The 19064-nt window shown below is 41.4% G+C and overlaps 1 protein-coding gene across 1 annotated transcript in view; it reads left to right on the top strand.

Moving 5' to 3' along the window:
• Window positions 1-19064, top strand: part of OTOG (otogelin) — a 143304-nt gene that overhangs the window by 30227 nt on the left and 94013 nt on the right. Inside the window, exons 10-19 of the mRNA XM_075188506.1 lie at window positions 1831-1937; window positions 2838-2947; window positions 3248-3373; window positions 3647-3755; window positions 4381-4427; window positions 4684-4829; window positions 14294-14426; window positions 15499-15676; window positions 16796-16920; window positions 17206-17418. Of these exons, the coding sequence (XP_075044607.1) occupies window positions 1831-1937; window positions 2838-2947; window positions 3248-3373; window positions 3647-3755; window positions 4381-4427; window positions 4684-4829; window positions 14294-14426; window positions 15499-15676; window positions 16796-16920; window positions 17206-17418 (1294 nt within the window). The remainder of the gene's footprint in view (window positions 1-1830; window positions 1938-2837; window positions 2948-3247; window positions 3374-3646; window positions 3756-4380; window positions 4428-4683; window positions 4830-14293; window positions 14427-15498; window positions 15677-16795; window positions 16921-17205; window positions 17419-19064) is intronic.

The following is a 19064-nucleotide window of genomic DNA, read 5'->3' as shown; positions in this document are numbered from 1 at the left end:
GTGGGTTATTAATTAGTATTAGGGGGAATACAGTGGGTTAGTGATCAGTATTAGGGGGGTTAATATTAGGGGGGATACATTGGGTTAGTGATTAGTATTAGGGGGGATACAGTGGATTAGTGATCAGTATCAGAGGGGTTAATATTAGGTGGGATACAGTGGATTAGTGATCAGTATCAGAGGGGTTAATATTAGGTGGGATACAGTGGGTTAGTGATAAGTATTAGGGGGAAGGTTAGTGTGACTGGATCACTTAAATAATTTATGGTATAATTTTTTTTTAAAGGAAATCGCGCAAGGCGCTTATTTATATATTTGCAAATGTACTTATTGATATTGTGGGTATGTTGGTAAAATAGATCTGTATTTCTGAGAGCAGGGGAAGAAATTTGTTTGTGTTTTAACCTTGCTAGAGGAAATGTATTATTTCTTATGTATACATCTGATACAATAAGCCTTTGTTTGGGAAGTTTTTTGTACAAGGAAATGCCATATTTGGGGTTTTGAAACTTTTCTTGGGGAATTCTTCTTTTTGGAGGAAATGTGTATTCTTTAAGTGTTGGAAGAAAGCACCCATGTTAATGTCATGTTTATTAGACCTTTTGATGTGAGTGTCCAATACCCCTTAAGGGAAAGGAAGGGGTAATAAAGCTTGCTGTCAGATGTCCACTGTGTCCAAAATAAGAATCAGGAAATCACAGCAAGGTTATAAGATATCACAGATAAGCGTAAATATTGTTAGCTTTGCTTTGAATGTGAATCCATGTTTGGGGAAACAAATTGCATCCTGATTCTAAAAATAGCCTGTGAGGCTGTGTCGAAAATAATATAAATAGGGAGCCCTTGTACACTGAAATGTATCATTCTGATTTTCCATCTGACCTGACCACTGATATCTTTAATCAGTGGAACTGTCCTTGTCAGGACACTTGAGCGAAATAAACATCACTCTGCTTCAAGACCCTGATTGACAACTTCTTCACTATCGCTGTAATCCTGAGACCTACAGATTAGACCATAAATCTAATCATTTCTCCAGCTGTTCTGAAGTTTGGACCCAGCTCCTGGTACCACCGCTCTGCCGCTACCCAGCAGCTCTGGCCAGTGTGATAGACCAGGGGGGATCCTTCCATAGTAAGTGGTCAGGGGTACAATCCCAAGTGTACCAGCACGGGAGTACACTAGCAGCGACAGTTACCCAGAAGGAACGTGGTTCTGGATGCCATAAAGAAGCCCAGTGGTGGCAGCAGGCTCCTCCTACTGCGGCAGGAGGGGCATATTCGGAATAGCAAAAGGCGGCGGTGGCAAAGTAAGCCCAGCCAGTTCCCAGCAACAACAGACAGGGTGGCGTAGGCGGTCCATCCTGTCAGTTAGTGATCAGTATTAGAGGGGTTAATATTAGGTGGGATAAAGTAAGTTAGTGATTAGTATTAGGGGAGGTTAGTAATTAGTGTTAGGGGGAATACAGTGGATTAGTGATTAGTGTTAGGGGGAATAAGGAGGACTAGTTTAGACGTTGTTTGTTTCAGTTGCTACCAACATGCAAATTCATATTTGGCATGAGAAAATATTGTAATAATGTAAATCCGTTTATATTTTAATCCTTGGGGCCTGGCTTTGTTCCCTAGGACTTTGTTCCCTGATATTTTGATTTTGTCGACATTTGCTGTATGTTTGCAATGTTCCTATACTGGCACCATATGTACATATGTAATAAACTGGTATCAAGGAAAGTTCAGTTTAGTGTTTGTATGAGATGTCAACTTGAATATATGTTTTAAAGATCTCATTTTAATGGGAAGAATTTGTGACATTGTTATCTCTTCCTAGATGGCACATTCAATGTGTAGCTCACTACTACAATTTCCATTTCAAAGTTGTCATGAGTTAGTGAGTCCATTCCCCTCCATGGCGAGCTGTACAAGTGACCTGTGCGTGTAAGTGACCTGTTATTAATGACCTGTGCGTGTAAGTGACCTGTTATTATTGACCTGTGCGTGTAAGTGACCTGTTATTAATGACCAGTGCGTGTTAGTGACCTGTTATTAATGACCTGTGCGTGTAAGTGACCTGTTATTAATGACCAGTGCGTGTATGTGACCTGTTATTAATGACCAGTGCGTGTATGTGACCTGTTATTAATGACCAGTGTGTATATGTGACCTGTTATTAATGACCAGTGCGTATATGTGACCTGTTATTAATGACCAGTGCGTGTAAGTGACCTGTTATTAATGACCAGTGCGTATAAGTGACCTGTTATGAATGACCAGTGCGTATATGTGACCTGTTATTAATGACCAGTGCGTGTAAGTGACCTGTTATTAATGACCAATGCGTATATGTGACCTGTTATTAATGACCAGTGCGTATATGTGACCTGTTATTATTGACCTGTGCGTGTAAGTGACCTGTTATTAATGACCAGTGCGTGTAAGTGACCTGTTATTATTGACCAGTGCGTGTAAGTGACCTGTTATTAATGACCTGTGCGTGTAAGTGACCTGTTATTGATGACGTGTGTGTAAGTGACCTGTTATTAATGACCTGTGTGTGTAAGTGACCTGTTATTAATGACCTGTGTATGTAAGTGACCTGTTATTGATGACCTGTGTATGTAAGTGACCTGTTATTGATGACGTGTGTGTAAGTGACCTGTTATTGATGACCTGTGTATGTAAGTGACGTGTTATTAATGACCAGTGCGTGTAAGTGACCTGTTATTAATGACCTGTGTATGTAAGTGACCTGTTATTGATGACCTGTGCGTGTAAGTGACCTGTTATTGATGACCAGTGCGTGTAATATGTGCCTGTGACTGTGGTTTTCTCTCCCAGGTCAGATGGTGATGTTGGCACTTGGTGTAGCGCTCTGACAGAGTATGCCCGTATCTGTGCCCATGCAGGGCACCCTCTCCATGGATGGCGGGCGATGTATAAACAGTGTGGTATGTTGGATAGCGGAGACAGAGGGGCATCCCTGGAAGATGGATTTAAGATGTCTGCATTGCTGCTTCTCCCAGTTGCAGATACATTGTATCTACTGCTACAGGAGCAGACTTGGCTTTGGGTGTTTATCTGGCATATAATCCTGGGTCTTGTTAGTGCTGACCGGATTTACGTCTTGGTCGTTAGACAGAAGCAGGGTGCACAATAGAAATGATATCCTATTATATACTATTACGTACAGTTCTCAGGACAACATAATAATTCCGGACCTCTCGTTCTATATCCCCCTATTTGTGCAGAGATCCCGTGTGCTGCTGGTCTGGTGTACAATGACTGTATAGACTGCTGTCCAACCTCGTGTCACCAGAGGAAGGCGTGTATGGAGAGCGAGATCCCCTGTGTGGACGGCTGCTACTGTCCTGCAGGTAACTTCAGTTCCTGTAATATTCTGTAAGTGGTGATGGGAAGGAAAGGACTGCTGTGTAGTCCTTTATCTGTTACTCCATTGTTTATATACGTATCCTACACAAACATATACTGTACCTACATACGTGATACTGACAAACTCTCAGAACTGTTCAGCGATGGGAATATGTTGATGTTTTATGTGGAATTATCTTTACTTTCCAACGGGTTGTTGGATCAGGTTATTCTCACAGTAAAGTTTTGTTGCTGTTGTATTTGTTTACTATACATAGGTTTGATTTTTGAAAATGACACTTGTGTAAACCCTACTGAATGCCCCTGTGACTTCCTTGGTACCCCTTACCAGGCCGGCTCAGTGGTGCGGGATCAGTGTAACAATTGGTAAGTTGCCGGGGATTGGGGGGGATAGAGAATGGAATATAGTGTCACAGATTTCTCTGTATTGTCGCTGTGGAAGAGAAATCAGTATATATAATTTTACATGTTCTGTCGTCCGGGACATCTGTACAACATGCACTATATTGCAAGTAGCAGAGTGCTAATTTATAAATATAAGGATATAATGTAAAAACTAATGACAAGAAAAGTTACACCGTAACACAACAAAGTGCTTTAAATTAATATAAAAACTGTGTCAACAATTTCTATAAATGTCCCCAAATCCGCACCTTGTAATTGCTGTACACCAGTATTGTGTTTTGTGGGTAAGGTGCACAAATTGTGCATGTTTTAGTTACGTGTCCTACTTACCTGTTGCAAATGTGTATCTGCGCCGAATATGGCACCAACGAGGTGTTGCGCACTTCTGACGTTGCTCTGTACCCCTCCCATTATAAATAAGCGATATTGACAAACTATTTTTACTTTTAACGGTTATTGGACATTTATGGGCAAACCGCTTAAGATATAATTTATACTTATTCTGGTGATCATTGTTCTGCAGAACTTTCCTGTCCAATCTCATCTCTTTGGGGGCTCTCTAATTAATATGATTTTCTCTTTCCAGCACTTGCTCTGGCGGAAAATGGATCTGCACAAATCTTACTTGTCCAGGTGAGTGTTGTTACTGGATTGATAATGAATAGGGGAGCGGATCCCCCTAGACATACAAGACAGGATACAAATATATATCCGTATCATATATTTATAGATATATAGCTGGAGACCAGTTAGATATAGAGGTTCAGATTGGTCAGTGTTGAATTAACCTATGACTAATAGTCTCTGCTGATTGGTCAGAATTTGATGTTGTGTAGGGTGGAAGCGATACTGAGAACAATCCCTGCTGTCTGTGTTTCTCTGTTGCCAGCGGAATGTTCTGTCACAGGAGACTTTCACATTATGACATTCGATGGGCGGAAATACACCTTTCAGGCCCCGTGCCAGTACATCTTGGCGAAGAGCCTCACGTCTGGGACGTTTACGGTGTCTCTGCAAAACGCCCCCTGTGGACAGGTGAGTGTCTGCATTTCACTGGACTAGGTATAACCCTGATTGTCTTCTCTGCTGATACTAAGTTACTGTACTTACCTGAGTCACTCACCTTCCAGGGACTGAAGTAGCATCTAGGATGCAGAGCTGTGGATGATCTTTAGTTGTCTGTATATATAGAGACTTTCTCAGTTGTCTTACATCACTTTCTTTATATTTATATAGAGACCTTCTCAGTTGTATTGCATCAATTACTGTATATATAGAGACCTCAGTTGTCTTACATCACTTACTGTATATATAGAGACCTCAGTTGTCTTACATCACTTTCCTCATATTTATATAGAGACCTTCTCAGTTGTATTGCATCAATTACTGTATATATAGAGACCTCAGTTGTCTTACATCACTTACTGTATATATAGAGACCTCAGTTGTCTGGCGTCACTTACTATATATACTCTCTCCTCAGTTGTCTTACATCAACTAATGGCTGTAAGCTCTCAGGAGCAGGGCCCTCTTTCCGTGTGTGCTCCTTCTACTATTCCATCACCCTCTGTACCTCTTGGCTGCTTCCCTAGCCCTGTTTTCTTAAGCTTCGGCCTACTTCTCGCTGATTTCTACCATCACTTTCACTCATTGTCCCAGTAATACTTTGATTTGCACCATGTTACCTGTGTCTGTGTATATATTTTTGTTCATTTTCGTTCTTTCTGTAGCATGCTGTCATGGCTCACTGTTATTGGTATGTTATGTACGGCACTGCGGACCCTATGTGGCACCTTTATAAATTAAAGATAATAATAATATAGAGACCTTCTCAATAGTCTTGCGTCACTATATATACTCTCTCCTCGGTTGTCTTACATCACTTACTGTATATATAGAGACCCACTTCTCAGTTGTCTTCATCTGGCGTCACTTAATATATATATATATATATATATATACATTCTCCTCAGTTGTCTTACATCACTTACTGTATACATAGAGACCTTATAGGAGAACAGAGGAAACAGATCGGCACAGGTTTAGGACTCATTCCTATAATCATAGCTAATATTACTAATTTAGGTAAGACGGTGCTGTTCCAATTAGTAAGTATTAGAAGAACAAAGAACTAGAATTGGAAATAAAAGAAGGCGCTCTGGTACAGAAACAATAATGTTACACCTTAACACAACAAAGTGCTGTTAATTAATATAAAAACTGTGTCAACATTGTAAGAGTGGTGATTAACTATATTCATGAATCTAGATTAGAGCTCATGGGATATATACGTATATGGGAGGAAGCTATCTTACAAGTCTGTTAAAGATAAATAACAACAGATAGGCAGCAATGACGAGCAATGTGGATGTTTATACATCTTTTAATGCTTGATAATTGGTTCTAGTGAAGTTATGTAACACATTGGATACATGATCATACTGGATGTATATGTGATATAGGAATGTACATAACAAATGTTAATAAAGACCATGTGTTATAAAGACACACAGTGAACATAACATGTTATGGGTGCAAATGTTGAAGCACTCAACATGTGTGATGAACACATGTAATACACAAACACACAGGACCAAATTAATATGTTTTTTTGCAATATTACTGCCTAATGACAATACCATTCTTAGATATATAGACTTGGGAGTAAATGTATTAAGCTGAGAGTTTTCCGGCGGGTTTGAAAAGTGGAGATGTTGCCTATAGCAACCAATCAGATTCTAGCTATCATTTTGTAGAATACATGATAGCTAGAATCTGATTGGTTTTTCAAACCCGCCGGAAAACTCTCAGCTTGATACATTTACCCCCTGGCGAGCTGGCTCCACCTAGGGGTTGGTGAGCATTATTTTAACTTACACATTTTCTATCTTACACTTATTCTCTCTATTTTTGAACAATATTTCACTGCTAAAGATTAGGATTTATGTACAAATACCCAACATAGTATCACATTTTATGGAAGAATTAATAAAGAATATAATTTTTTTAAAAAATAAATCTCTAATAAATAATTGATAAACATTTTTGTTTCTGGAGCAGAGTGCCGCCTTGTATTTCCAATTCTAGTTCTTTGTCCTTCTTATATAGAGACCTTCTCAGTTGTCTTACATCACTCACTGTATATGGAGAAGCCCTCTCCTCAGTTGTGTTACATCACTTACTGTGTGTGTGTATATATCATCATCACCATTTATTTATATAGCGCCACTGATTCCGCAGTGCTGTACAGAGAACTCACTCACATCAGTCCCTGCCCCATTGGGGCTTACAGTCTACATTCCCTAATATACACAGACAGACAGACTAGGGTCAATTTTGATAGCAGCCAATTAACCTACTAGTATGTTTTTGGAGTGTGGCAGGAAACCGAAGCACCCGGAGGAGACCCACGCAAACACGGGGAGAACATACAAACTCCACACATAGATAGATATGTATGTGTAATATATATATATATATATATATATATATATATATATATATATATATATATATATATATATATATATATATATATATATATTATTACCGTATATTATAATTTTACACGAGACCTTCTCCTCAGTTGTCTTGCGTCACTTACTGTATATATAGAGATCTTCTCCTCAGTATAAATGTCTCTGTTTTGCACTGGTTCACAGCCCCGCGCACGTCATGGTGCCGCCTGCTCTCTGCTCCCGGGAGACATCACAAATTAGGAGCCTGGAGAGCCATAAAAATGTGAAGAGGAGTCAGGTGTAAATGTAGATAAAATGCACCAGTGTAATGATGCTTCTTCATTAAGTAAAACGTTTCCATTTATCTCCGAAAATACTTCAGGGTAATTGTACTCTGCATGTTTCTAACATGTAACAAAAAGTGCAAAGTGCACCTCCACCAAAGCATTGCTCAAAATGTGCCCATTACACAGCCACTGTCCGCCCCTGGCCAGGAACTCCCCTAAATATGGGTCCTCTCCCCTTAGTTTCATTTTAATAATCTCTGTCCACAAAATGAAATGTCTTGTTTTGTATTGTTCCACAAAAGTAAGTACGTTGGTGGGCTTAGTCTGTATTTTGCATGGAGCCCCCTAACTTCTTCCATTAGCCGGTGTAGACTTCCACAAAGGCCCCATCTTGCTATACAAAACAATGCTCCTTGGCGGTAACAGACACATTTGCTAGAACGTGGTCTCAGACCTGGGTAATGTTAGATAAGCTGGTGAAGCTGTAGTCACATTGTAAGTGGATAGTGAAAGTTAGATTTCCTTATAAACGAAATCTAAAGCTTCCACGTTACATCCGTCTTGCTATATTGGCAATTTCTTATGTCACCTGTGGGATTATGTGGAATCTTGAGCTGGTTCAGCTCCTTAATTAACCAACCTCGTCATTCTGGAATCCCTGTGCTGGTTTCCCTAACCGTTCCATTTAGGATACTTATGATTGTACTTTAGCTTATTGCTGATGGATTTTATCATCCGCCGCTTTCTTTATTGTGGGAGTGTTGATTTTAGGACTGGTGAGGTCACCCGCATTCTGCATGTCTACGTTGTGGAAGCAAGCGTTTGGCATAGGTTATCGAGTGTTTGCACAATTGCTGCCAGGATGAAAACATCAAATACGGCAGAAGTGAGGGGAGCAGGAGAGACATTCCTGGCCTGTATCACAAAGGTTCCAGTCATCCTCCTCCACGGACTTGGTGACACAAATAGTCATCGAGCTATAAGTGGCTTCAGAATTATGTGAAATTTTGCTAAAACGCTTTCTGGAAAGCAAATCAGATGAGCGATCAGCGCAGCTTAACGTTATCACGGTGTCGGGTGTCTGCATCAGTGTCTTTGTAGTTTCCTGAGATGAGAAAAGATTTGAATATAGGAATTTTTTCTCAAGTGCTTAGCTGGAGGGAGTGCAGCTCATGTGAAAGCACCTGCTGAGAAGAGTCCCAGCTGACACTATGAAAGGATCAATTCATGGGAACAGAGAATTATTGTCATCTAGTATTTCTTCTTTTCACAAGCAATTGACGATGAAAGTGTTATGTCCATCTCTGCACCATAGGTTAAGGTAAATAACTACTTTATGTCTGTTTACTGGTGGTCAGGAACGCGTGTCCGTGTCTGTTGTGTGGTCAAGCTTTTGACCTCTCAGGTCATCTTGTCATATGAGAAGACATCGGATCACTCATCAGCCTGAAGCTTCCCATGTCTGACAGTGAGATTGTGCACAACAGGACAGTTGGGTGGAATCATTTGTCTTCCTGATATTACCCAATGTTTAGGATGTTTGGCCCCTGGACACACAGACGCTACTAAAAAACATGGCTGGATTCTGAAGAAAGGGGAAAAGGTGGAGAAATAAATAGTTTGAGATAAATTTCTAGAGAAGGTGATAGAAATCAACTAGAATCTCCTTTTTCACACTGGGGCTCAGGAGACATCCTAGTATGAAGGTGTCTGATAGGTCCACTGAAAGACCCTTCCACCTAATGGGGATGTTCCACCTTAGTCCTCCACATTCTGTCTTCTGCATCTGACATCATGGGGTCCTTATTTACTGATTACATCCATATATACCAGCACGGCTGTCCTATGGAGGTGTGCTGTAGGGAGATAATTATACGGGTATGATGTCACACAACGCTGTATGTTGTAAGGTCCCTCCTTCTGTTATAAACACCTCATTCTGCTACAACCTCCCTCTCCTGAATCCACTTGTGTCTTCCAGCAGAACTTCTTCAGGATGTTACTCAACCCCCCTCTTATGTCTTCAGAATATCACCCACCCAACTGCCTGTTCTGTTTCTAAGATATCCCCCCACCCTCTCTGACTTCAGGGTATTACATACTCCCTCAGCCTTCAGGATGTAGCCCCTCATATTCAGCAGGATGTCAATCCCTATTGTTCGTATACAGGAATCCTGAACGTACTTATTGTACGAGTCTGGTTTAGAAGGAATTATATAGTAAATGTATGGAACCATTCAGGGTTGTGTTTAAGGGAAGGAAGGGTGGTTGAGGACTGCCTAGTATTTCTGAAACGTCCGGCACGCTCCTGGGGACATAGCTATGCCCCCAACGATACGCGGCCACACACCTTTTTCAGATTCCCAAAATTGGAACGTTGGGAGGTATATAATACATGCAGTATTGGACCACAATATATTTATAAATTCCTTTTGTGAAATTACTTTTTAATTGGTGATGTGTGCTGGTCGAACTAACCAGTTACATGAATTGTACTTATTCAGAAGCAGAGAATCGGCAGATTATGTAAGAACAGCTTCATTATTTTCTTGTGTTCATCTTCCATTCCACAATGCACTATCATCATCATCAACATTCATTTATATAGTGCCAGCAAATTATGTAGCACTTTACAATTGGGGACAAACGTGGTCATAAACAATACTGGGTAATACAGACAGAGAGGTAAGAGGGCCCTGCTCGCAAGCTTACAATCTATGGGACAATGGGAGTTGGATACATGAGGTGAAGTCTGCATACCGCATTTCAATCCAGCCAGATTGTAAAGGTCAAAAACAAACAAACAAAAGGAATTAGTATGCTATATGTTCCAGTCACACAACTATGGCGGTCAGAGGGTTCTTGTCTTGTATTACCTGTGTAGAGGGTGGTAATAGGGTAACCTAGGGAGATTAAGAGAGTGGTTGAGGAATATTATAAGCTTGTCTGCAGAGGTAGATTTTCAGAGAACACTTGAAAGTTTGTAGACCAGAGGAATGTCTTATTGTGTGAGGGAGTGAATTCCACAGAGTAGACACAGCTCGAAAAAAGTCCTGTAACTGGAAATGGGAGGATGTGATGAGTGTGGATAAGAGGCGCAGATCTTGTGCAGAACGGAGGTGTCGAGTTGGGAGATATTTTGAGACAAGTGAGGAGATGTATGTCGGTGCAGTTTTTTTTGATGGCCTTGATTGTGAGTAGAATAATTTTATATTTGATTTGTTAAAAAACAGGCAGCCAATGTAGAGACAGACTGAGTGGCTCAGCAGAGGAATAACGGTTTGTAAGGAAGACTAGAGGAAAGTCTTACTGTGCGTGGGAGGGAATTCCACAAAGTAGGTGCAGCCCGGAAAAAATCCTGCAACCGAGAAGGGAGGATGTGATGAGAGTGGAGGAGAGACGTAGATCTTGTGCAGAACGGAGGTGTCGAGTAGGGAGATATTTTGAGACAAGTGAGGAGATGTATGTCGGTGCAGTTTTTTTGATGGCCTTGATTGTGAGTAGAAGAATTTTATATTTGATTCGTTAAAAAACAGGCAGCCAATGTAGAGACTGACAGTGGTTCAGGAGAGGAAGAACGATTTGCAAGGAAAATCAATCTGGCCGCTGCGTGCAAAATAGATTGTAGGGGTGCGAGTCTGTTTAGGGGGAGACTAGTAAGGAGGGAATTGCAATAGTCGATGCGGGAGATAAGTGCATGAATTAAGGTTTTTGCAGTGTCTTGTGTGAGATATGTGCGCATTCTGGAAATGTTTTTTAGAGATGTATGTAACATGATTTAGAGTAGATGTGAGGAACAAAGGATCGTTCTGAGTCAAGGATCACACCTAGGCAGCGTGTTTGAAGGGTGGGGTTTAAGGTCGTATTGTCCACAGAAATAGAAATATCAGGCATGTAACTTCTGTTGGTGGGTGGGAATATCATTAACTCTGTTTTAGAAAGATTGAGTTTGAGTTGGTGAGAGGACATCCAAGATGAAATGACAGAAAGACAGTCAGTAACGTGAGACAATACAGATGGTGAGAGATAGGAGAGGATAGAAGTGTGTTCCCAAAGTAACATGCACTACTGCTAATTCCTCTACCACGTTCTTAATCTCCCTAGGTTACCCTATTACCACCTTTCATCATCATCATCATCAACATCTATTTATATAGCGCCAGCAAATTCCGTAGCGCTTTACAATTGGGAACAAACATTAATAAGACAATACTGGGTAATACATACAGACAGAGAGGTAAGAGAACCCTGCTCGAAAGCTTACAATCTATAGGACAATGGGAGTTTGAAACACAAGGGCATGTGCTACATCATATTGCACAATGGACCAGCCAGACTGCAAAGGTAAAAGTACTGAGTGGGCTGTGTATGTTGCAATGTTGGTCAGAAGGTTGCTGTCTTGCGTTAGCAGTGTAGAGGATGGTAATAGGGTAATCTAGGGAAATTAAGATGGTGGTTGAGGAATATCATAAGCTTGTCTGAAGAGGTGGGTTTTCAGTGAACGCCTGAAGGTTTGAAGACTAGAGGAAAGTCTTACTGTGCGTGGGAGGGAATTCCACAAAGTAGGTGCAGCCCGGAAAAAATCCTGTAACCGAGAATGGGAGGATGTGATGAGAGTGGAGGAGAGACGTAGATCTTGTGCAGAACGGAGGTGTCGAGTAGGGAGATATTTCGAGACAAGTGGGGAAATGTATGTCGGTGCAATTTTGTTGACGGCCTTGTATGTTAGTAGAAGAATTTTATATTGGATTCGTTGAAATACAGGCAGCCAGTGTAGAGACAGACTGAGTGGCTCAGCAGAGGAATAACGGTTTGTAAGGAAAATCAGTCTAGCCGCTGCTTGCAAAATAAATTGTAGGGGTTCAAGTCTGACTTTGGGAAGACCAGTAAGGAGGGAATTGCATTAGTCGATGTGAGAGATAAGTGCATGAATTAATGTTTTTGCAGTGTCTTGTGTCAGATATGTGCGTATTCTGGAAATGTTCTTTAGGTGTATGTAACATGATTTAGATATAGAGTTGATGTGGGAATAAACGACAGTTGTGAATCAAGGATTACACCTAGGCAACGAGCTTGCGGGGTGGGATTTATGGTCATGTTATCGACAGAGAGAGAAATGTCAGAACCTCACACAGCGCAACAACCCTCTGACCAACCTTCCTTTGTGACTGGATCATACAGCCCACTAAGCACTTTTACCAATGCACCAATATGTAATACTAGATAAAGTTCATCAAAATGATGGGAAAAAATAAGAGTAAGATCACGTTGGACCCTTTTTTGGTAACGGTTAAATTGCGAACATCGTTTATCACACGAATGTGGAATCAACTACCGGCTCACAAAAAACAAACAAAAACCCACAATTCCTATTTCACAAATATTTCTTTATATACCACATATTTTGTGTAAATCTTCTCAGTCTTTTACCAGTTTCCCTTGTCTCATGCCACCAATCCTTATGATAATCGTTAATTCGGAAACAATAGGGACTGTAGCCAGGTAGCGCGGCAATAATAGCACCCATAGACGCAAATGTTAAAGCACTATTAATCGATCTTATGTTGTCAAAGAATTTTTTTTAATGCTCATGCTGCCCTTTCATTAAGTGCTGTATAACAGGGGCAGAACTTACTGCATCCAATGTGACTTTACCCTTGTGGCAGCATTGATTGAATAGTTTGTCAGATGGCTGCTCAGCTGCAAATGCTAAGCGTGGAAACACACACAAATACTGTTCATGGGACCACAGTTATGATCATTATATTTGTTTCATCCAAGTTACCGACATCAGGAATGGCGTGGAATCTTGTTCACTGACTTTATAGACATTGATGTGATATTACCAATGGCCTGTTCACTCTTCCATTGTTTTCTCTGTGACGGGCAGTTTGCTGAGGAGTCAGATTTACACAGTGATGACGATCACGTTCTCTTTGGTCATCAGTTATAGTTTGTCGTCGGCCTTTATCCCACTCCAACCTTTGTCTTTTTGCTGCTTCTTGCTGTGCAGTTATTCCCACAACAGACATTTCCTTTTTAGGTAGCATCGCAGTTACACTTTGTTGCTTAAATGAATTAGTATATTCTTATGAATTTAACACTAACTGCAAATAAAACAAATTGATAGAAAATTGAGTCAATTTGGATTAGCAAAGGTCATGGTAACTGCCACAAAAAAAAATTAAATAAATAAGCCTAAGAAATGAAGAAACTAGTCTGTAGGAATGGTCTGTAGGAATGGTCTGTAGGAATGGTCTGTAGGAATGGTCTGTAGAAATGGTCTGTAGGAATAGTCAAGTACATAAGTCATTTGCAAACATTTTACCAAATTTGTTTATGTGTTTTATGTGTTCGCTATCTTCTTACCTCTCTGTCTGTATTACCCATGAAGCAGCTTTACCTTTGCAACACAACTAATAATAATATAAAACTTACACCCTATCCTTGTTCTAGACCCATTTTTCAAGTACCTTTTATTACCTCCATCATCACCCGGTTGTTTCCTTGATTTAATACTTCAATTATTTTAACAATCCACTATTAGTGCTGTAAGGGATATGACATCCTATATTAGAGGACCTGACCTGGATAATTGTGCTCGGCTTCAGTAGAGTCTCAGAACTCGCCGTCATGTTTAATATCCTTATAATATACAATACAGTCTAAATGATCCCATATGTACATATATGTGCTATGAAAGAAAGACAAAACATTTTACAGAACTCCATCGATATCTGTCTGGGTTTTGCAGAATCTGGATGGATCCTGTATCCAGTCTGTGAACATAATTATAAACCAGGATCAGAGGAAACAGGTGACGTTGGTGCAATCGGGCGATGTGCTAGTGTATGATCAATACAAAATCAACCTGCCGTACACTGATGGTAAGTCTTTGTGTGTCATCAGTTCTAACTAGGGAATCCTAATCCTCACTCTACTGAGGACTTTCCTGGCATTTTCAGTTAGAACAGAGAAGTCTGATCTGATTACTATTGGGGTCCATGACAGATCTTTACCATGTCCCCCTCCCACCTATGCTGCTCCACTCTTATATAGACGCCAGACACGGTTATCCATTATAGGAGCAGTGCATCCACTTCCTATTACATCATCATAGTGGCCGAGCCGCACAGGAAGTGTATGTAGAATTCCAGAGGGGGATCCCCTTGGTTCAGATGCCATTAGAAGAGATGATGAAACAGCTCTTTGCTCTTGGGGAGTATCGGTGGGGGAGGAGGAGCTATTGGGATCATTCTATCTGAAGAGAATAGGAAATTACTATAAAAAGTCCAGTTTCTTCAGTAAGTATGAAAAAGACATTTGCACATCCTAAATAAAGACTTTGAGTATGATGTAACATTGCATTTATATCATCAGGCAGAGCTGTTCATATCCGTTACCCCGGACATGACAGCCGCTCCATGGATTCAGCTGTGTTAGCTCAGTCGTATCCATGGACATAAATACGGATAATACGTGGAAGCAGAAACTGGATGCAGTCATCGTCTGAATGTGGGGAACCCCCTTTATACTCTGAGGAGCAGTAATAGAAATAGCACCAGCCCTGCCCCCATCCGGCACATAGATATAGCGCTGACGTGGGGGCCAAGAAAACACAGGGCCCGTTTTATCAACATCCCTCATCACTGCGACAAGTAATTGCTATCGCCTCACAGGTCTCTATTGTTGGCAACTCTGCCAGATGTCTTGTCATCTGGCAGAGTTGGGCTTTCAGGTTTGCCTGTTAAAAAAATATAAACCTGAAAGAACACAACACATATAAAACATTTTATATAGTAAATAAGTTAGATTATGTATAATGATAAATAGGCTTTGCTTATGGAGATGCGATAACGAGTCCTGGGAGTATCAGCAATGCAGCTCTTCATCCTTTCATAAATAAACCTACATTTATTAAATGCTACATTATTGTTCCTCCATCTGATGTTTCTACAGATGTATTTGAGGTTAGAAAACTGTCATCTGTATTTGTACAAGTGAAGACGGAAATCGGGCTGCGGCTGCTGTATGACAAGGAGAGTCTGCGGCTCTATCTCCATCTCGACGGGCGCTGGAAAGACGACACTACTGGCCTCTGCGGGACCTTTAATGACAATGCACAAGATGATTTTCTGTAGGTTTAATATGGAGAGATCACGCTGAATATTATATGATCATTTTCCTCAACTGTTCATTGCTCCATTTGCTTGTGTTGAGCTGCAGCAGAGTTATGACCATGTTAATATCACAGATTGTTTAGCCATGTTGCTATGACTGGTCCAAATGTAGGAAATATATTATAGGCGGGTCCCATGGGGCCAGAGGGAAAGATATTATAAGCGGGTCACAGGGTAAGATATAGACGGGTCACATGGGGTCATAGGGAGAGATATTATAGGCGGGTCCCATGAGGCCAGAGAGTAATGTATTATAGGCTGGTCACATGGGGTCTGTGGGAAAGATTTATAAGCGGATCAGAGAGGAAGATATTATAGGCGGGTCCCATGGGGCCAGAGGGGAAGATATTATAGGCGGGTCCCATGGGGCCAGAGGGAAAGATATTATAGGCGGGTCCCATGGAGCCAGAGGGGAAGATATTATAGGCGGGTCCCATGGGGCCAGAGGGAAAGATATTATAGGCGGGTCCCATGGGGCCAGAGGGGAAGATATTATAGGCGGGTCCCATGGGGCCAGAGGGGAAGATATTATAGGCGGGTCCCATGGAGCCAGAGGGGAAGATATTATAGGCGGGTCCCATGGGGCCAGAGGGGAAGATATTATAGGCGGGTCCCATGGGGCCAGAGGGGAGATATTAAAGTGAATTCCGCTCTCTGGAGTAAAGTTCTTTACCTTATATTTGAATGAATTGGTTTGAGGTTTCCTTTAATTTCTAGCGCTGCAGAGGCTGATTAGTGGGAATTATACACATATAATATTGCCTTTATATGACATATAGAAATGTTTATACATAGACTCTGAATATTTACGTGACAGGTAATGTTTACCCCTCCTATAATGATCTTGTACAGTGTTTACTGATCCTATAGGCCTCTTCACACAAGCTTTCTTTTTACATCAAATAAAAGGTATAAAATTAATCACAATGACATTTTACACAATGGTCACTTTCCATTATTCATAATAGTCCGACCCTTTATTTATACTGAACGGAAATGGTGGCTGGCGAAATGATTCACTTCTTGTTTCCGAATTCTTTTATGGCAACATGATTTATTTATTACGTCCGATAAAGGTCTCCAGCTGGGGTCCCAGAAAGTACTCCACAACTCTTTGGGAATTCCTGGAAAACGTCTTCTGCCTGTGGAATGGAATATTTAGCTTCCCCTCTGGACCCATGTGACATTCACCTACAGGCTGGTACGTATAGATTCATATCACACATAAAGTAAAGTTACTGTTTATTCAGATGGAGCAGAGTTTGTTGTAGTAAATGATGAGCAATGAAACAGATTACTTTTTTAGATAATTATTCCCAGCTAATCCAATCAGATAGCTGTTTGATGATTACACAGGTAATACACGTAATCCTTAATCATGGTGAAATGCCCACTACAATAAGCTCCACTCCATCTGTATACAGTATTTTATAATGATCAGTCTAATTAATAATGATGATAATAATTAACCTTGGTTCTCCGTCAGCCTCTTATGCTTCGGAAAGTTGCAGCATTGTCACCAAAGATCTATTTGCTCCATGTCATCCGTACCTAAACCCCGTGTCTTACTATGAACAATGCAGAAGGGACACGTGTAAGTGTGGCGAGGCCTGTCTCTGCTCCGCCCTGGCGCACTATGCCCACCAGTGCCGACGCTTTGGAATAATCATTAATTTCCGAGCCAGCTTCCCAGACTGTGGTAAGTAAAGTTATATATGTAGAGAGAATAAAGAAACTGTTTTCCATTATAGTTTATGTAATAATTGTTTCATGTGTGTATGAAGCCCATTAATCATCATTAACTATTTATATAATGCCACTTATACCACCGCTGTACAGAAAACTCACATCAGTCCCTGCCTTTGAATCTTACAGTCTAAATTCCCTAACATACACACAGACAGACAGAGAGACAAGGGACAATTTAATAGCAGCAAATTAATCTACTATTATGTTTTTAGAGTGTGGGAGGAAACCCACACAAACACGGGGAGAACATACAAGCTCTACACAGATAAGGCCATGGTCGGGAATCAAACTCCTAAACCCAATGCTGTGAGACAGAGGTCCTAACCACTGAGCCACCGTGCTGCCCATCATGGATAGTACTGTAGGACAACCTACAGAGGTTATTATTGGGAGCACTTGTCTTGATGGATGAACGGTTCTCCTTGCTAAATAGCAGCAAAAACCACTGATTGCAGTTTACTGAATAGCAGTCGCCAAGTGATAAATGATGACTTTAAAGGCAGCAGCACTCAGTATAAGGAAAGCCCCAGTGCCTCTAACTACCCTCCGGAGTACTGCTTTGAATGACGGGGGCAATTTTATTATGCCATCCCCATTGTATCATATATGTTTATTTATCTTCTATATGCAGCATATATAATTTCCTATTGGCAATAAGGAATCTTACCCCCACAAAGGTAACTGTCCTGAGACTCTCTAACATCACATCTCAGTGAGAGGGTTATTAGGTTTTACATTTCCTATTTTTTTGTTCCCAGTATCACAACTTAGTAAGAGGACACCAATGCTTTGTGATCTGTGATCTGTGATCACGTATTGATAGTGTGAGGACATTTACAAACCTTTTCTTATAAAGAACAAAAAATAGTGGAGAGTGTTTTTTGCATTAAGATATTTACTCTTGTGACAACATCCATGGCTTCTATTAATGGTAGGTGAGGGCCACAGTTGGTCTCTGCCAGGGGATATGCAAGACACCAGTTCAGGGGATTATGCAAGATGCCAGTTCTGTTAGGGAATTACGCAAGACGCCAATTCTGTTAGGGAATTACGCAAGATGCCAATCAGGCAGGGATTGCGCAAGACGCCAGCTCAGCCAGGGATTACGCAAGACGCCAGCTCAGCCAGGGAATACACAAGACGCCAGCTCAGCCAGGGAATACACAAGACGCCAGCTCAGCCAGGGAATACACAAGACGCCAGCTCAGCCAGGGATTACGCAAGACGCCAGCTCAGGCAGGGATTACGCAAGACGCCAGCTCAGGCAGGGGATACGCAAGACGCCAGCTCAGGCAGGGGATACGCAAGACGCCAGCTCAGGCAGGGGATACGCAAGACGCCAGCTCAGGCAGGGGATACGCAAGACGCCAGCTCAGGCAGGGGATACGCAAGACGCCAGCTCAGGCAGGGGATACGCAAGACGCCAGCTCAGGCAGGGGATACGCAAGACGCCAGCTCAGGCAGGGGATACGCAAGACGCCAGCTCAGGCAGGGGATACGCAAGACGCCAGCTCAGGCAGGGGATACGCAAGACGCCAGCTCAGGCAGTGGATACGCAAGACGCCAGCTCAGGCAGTGGATACGCAAGACGCAGCT

This window comes from Mixophyes fleayi, chromosome 10, assembly GCF_038048845.1.
Source record: "Mixophyes fleayi isolate aMixFle1 chromosome 10, aMixFle1.hap1, whole genome shotgun sequence".
Classification (NCBI taxonomy): domain Eukaryota; kingdom Metazoa; phylum Chordata; class Amphibia; order Anura; family Limnodynastidae; genus Mixophyes; species Mixophyes fleayi.
The sequence above is the reverse complement of the archived record's forward strand: the minus strand, read 5'-3'. Positions and strand labels throughout refer to the sequence as shown.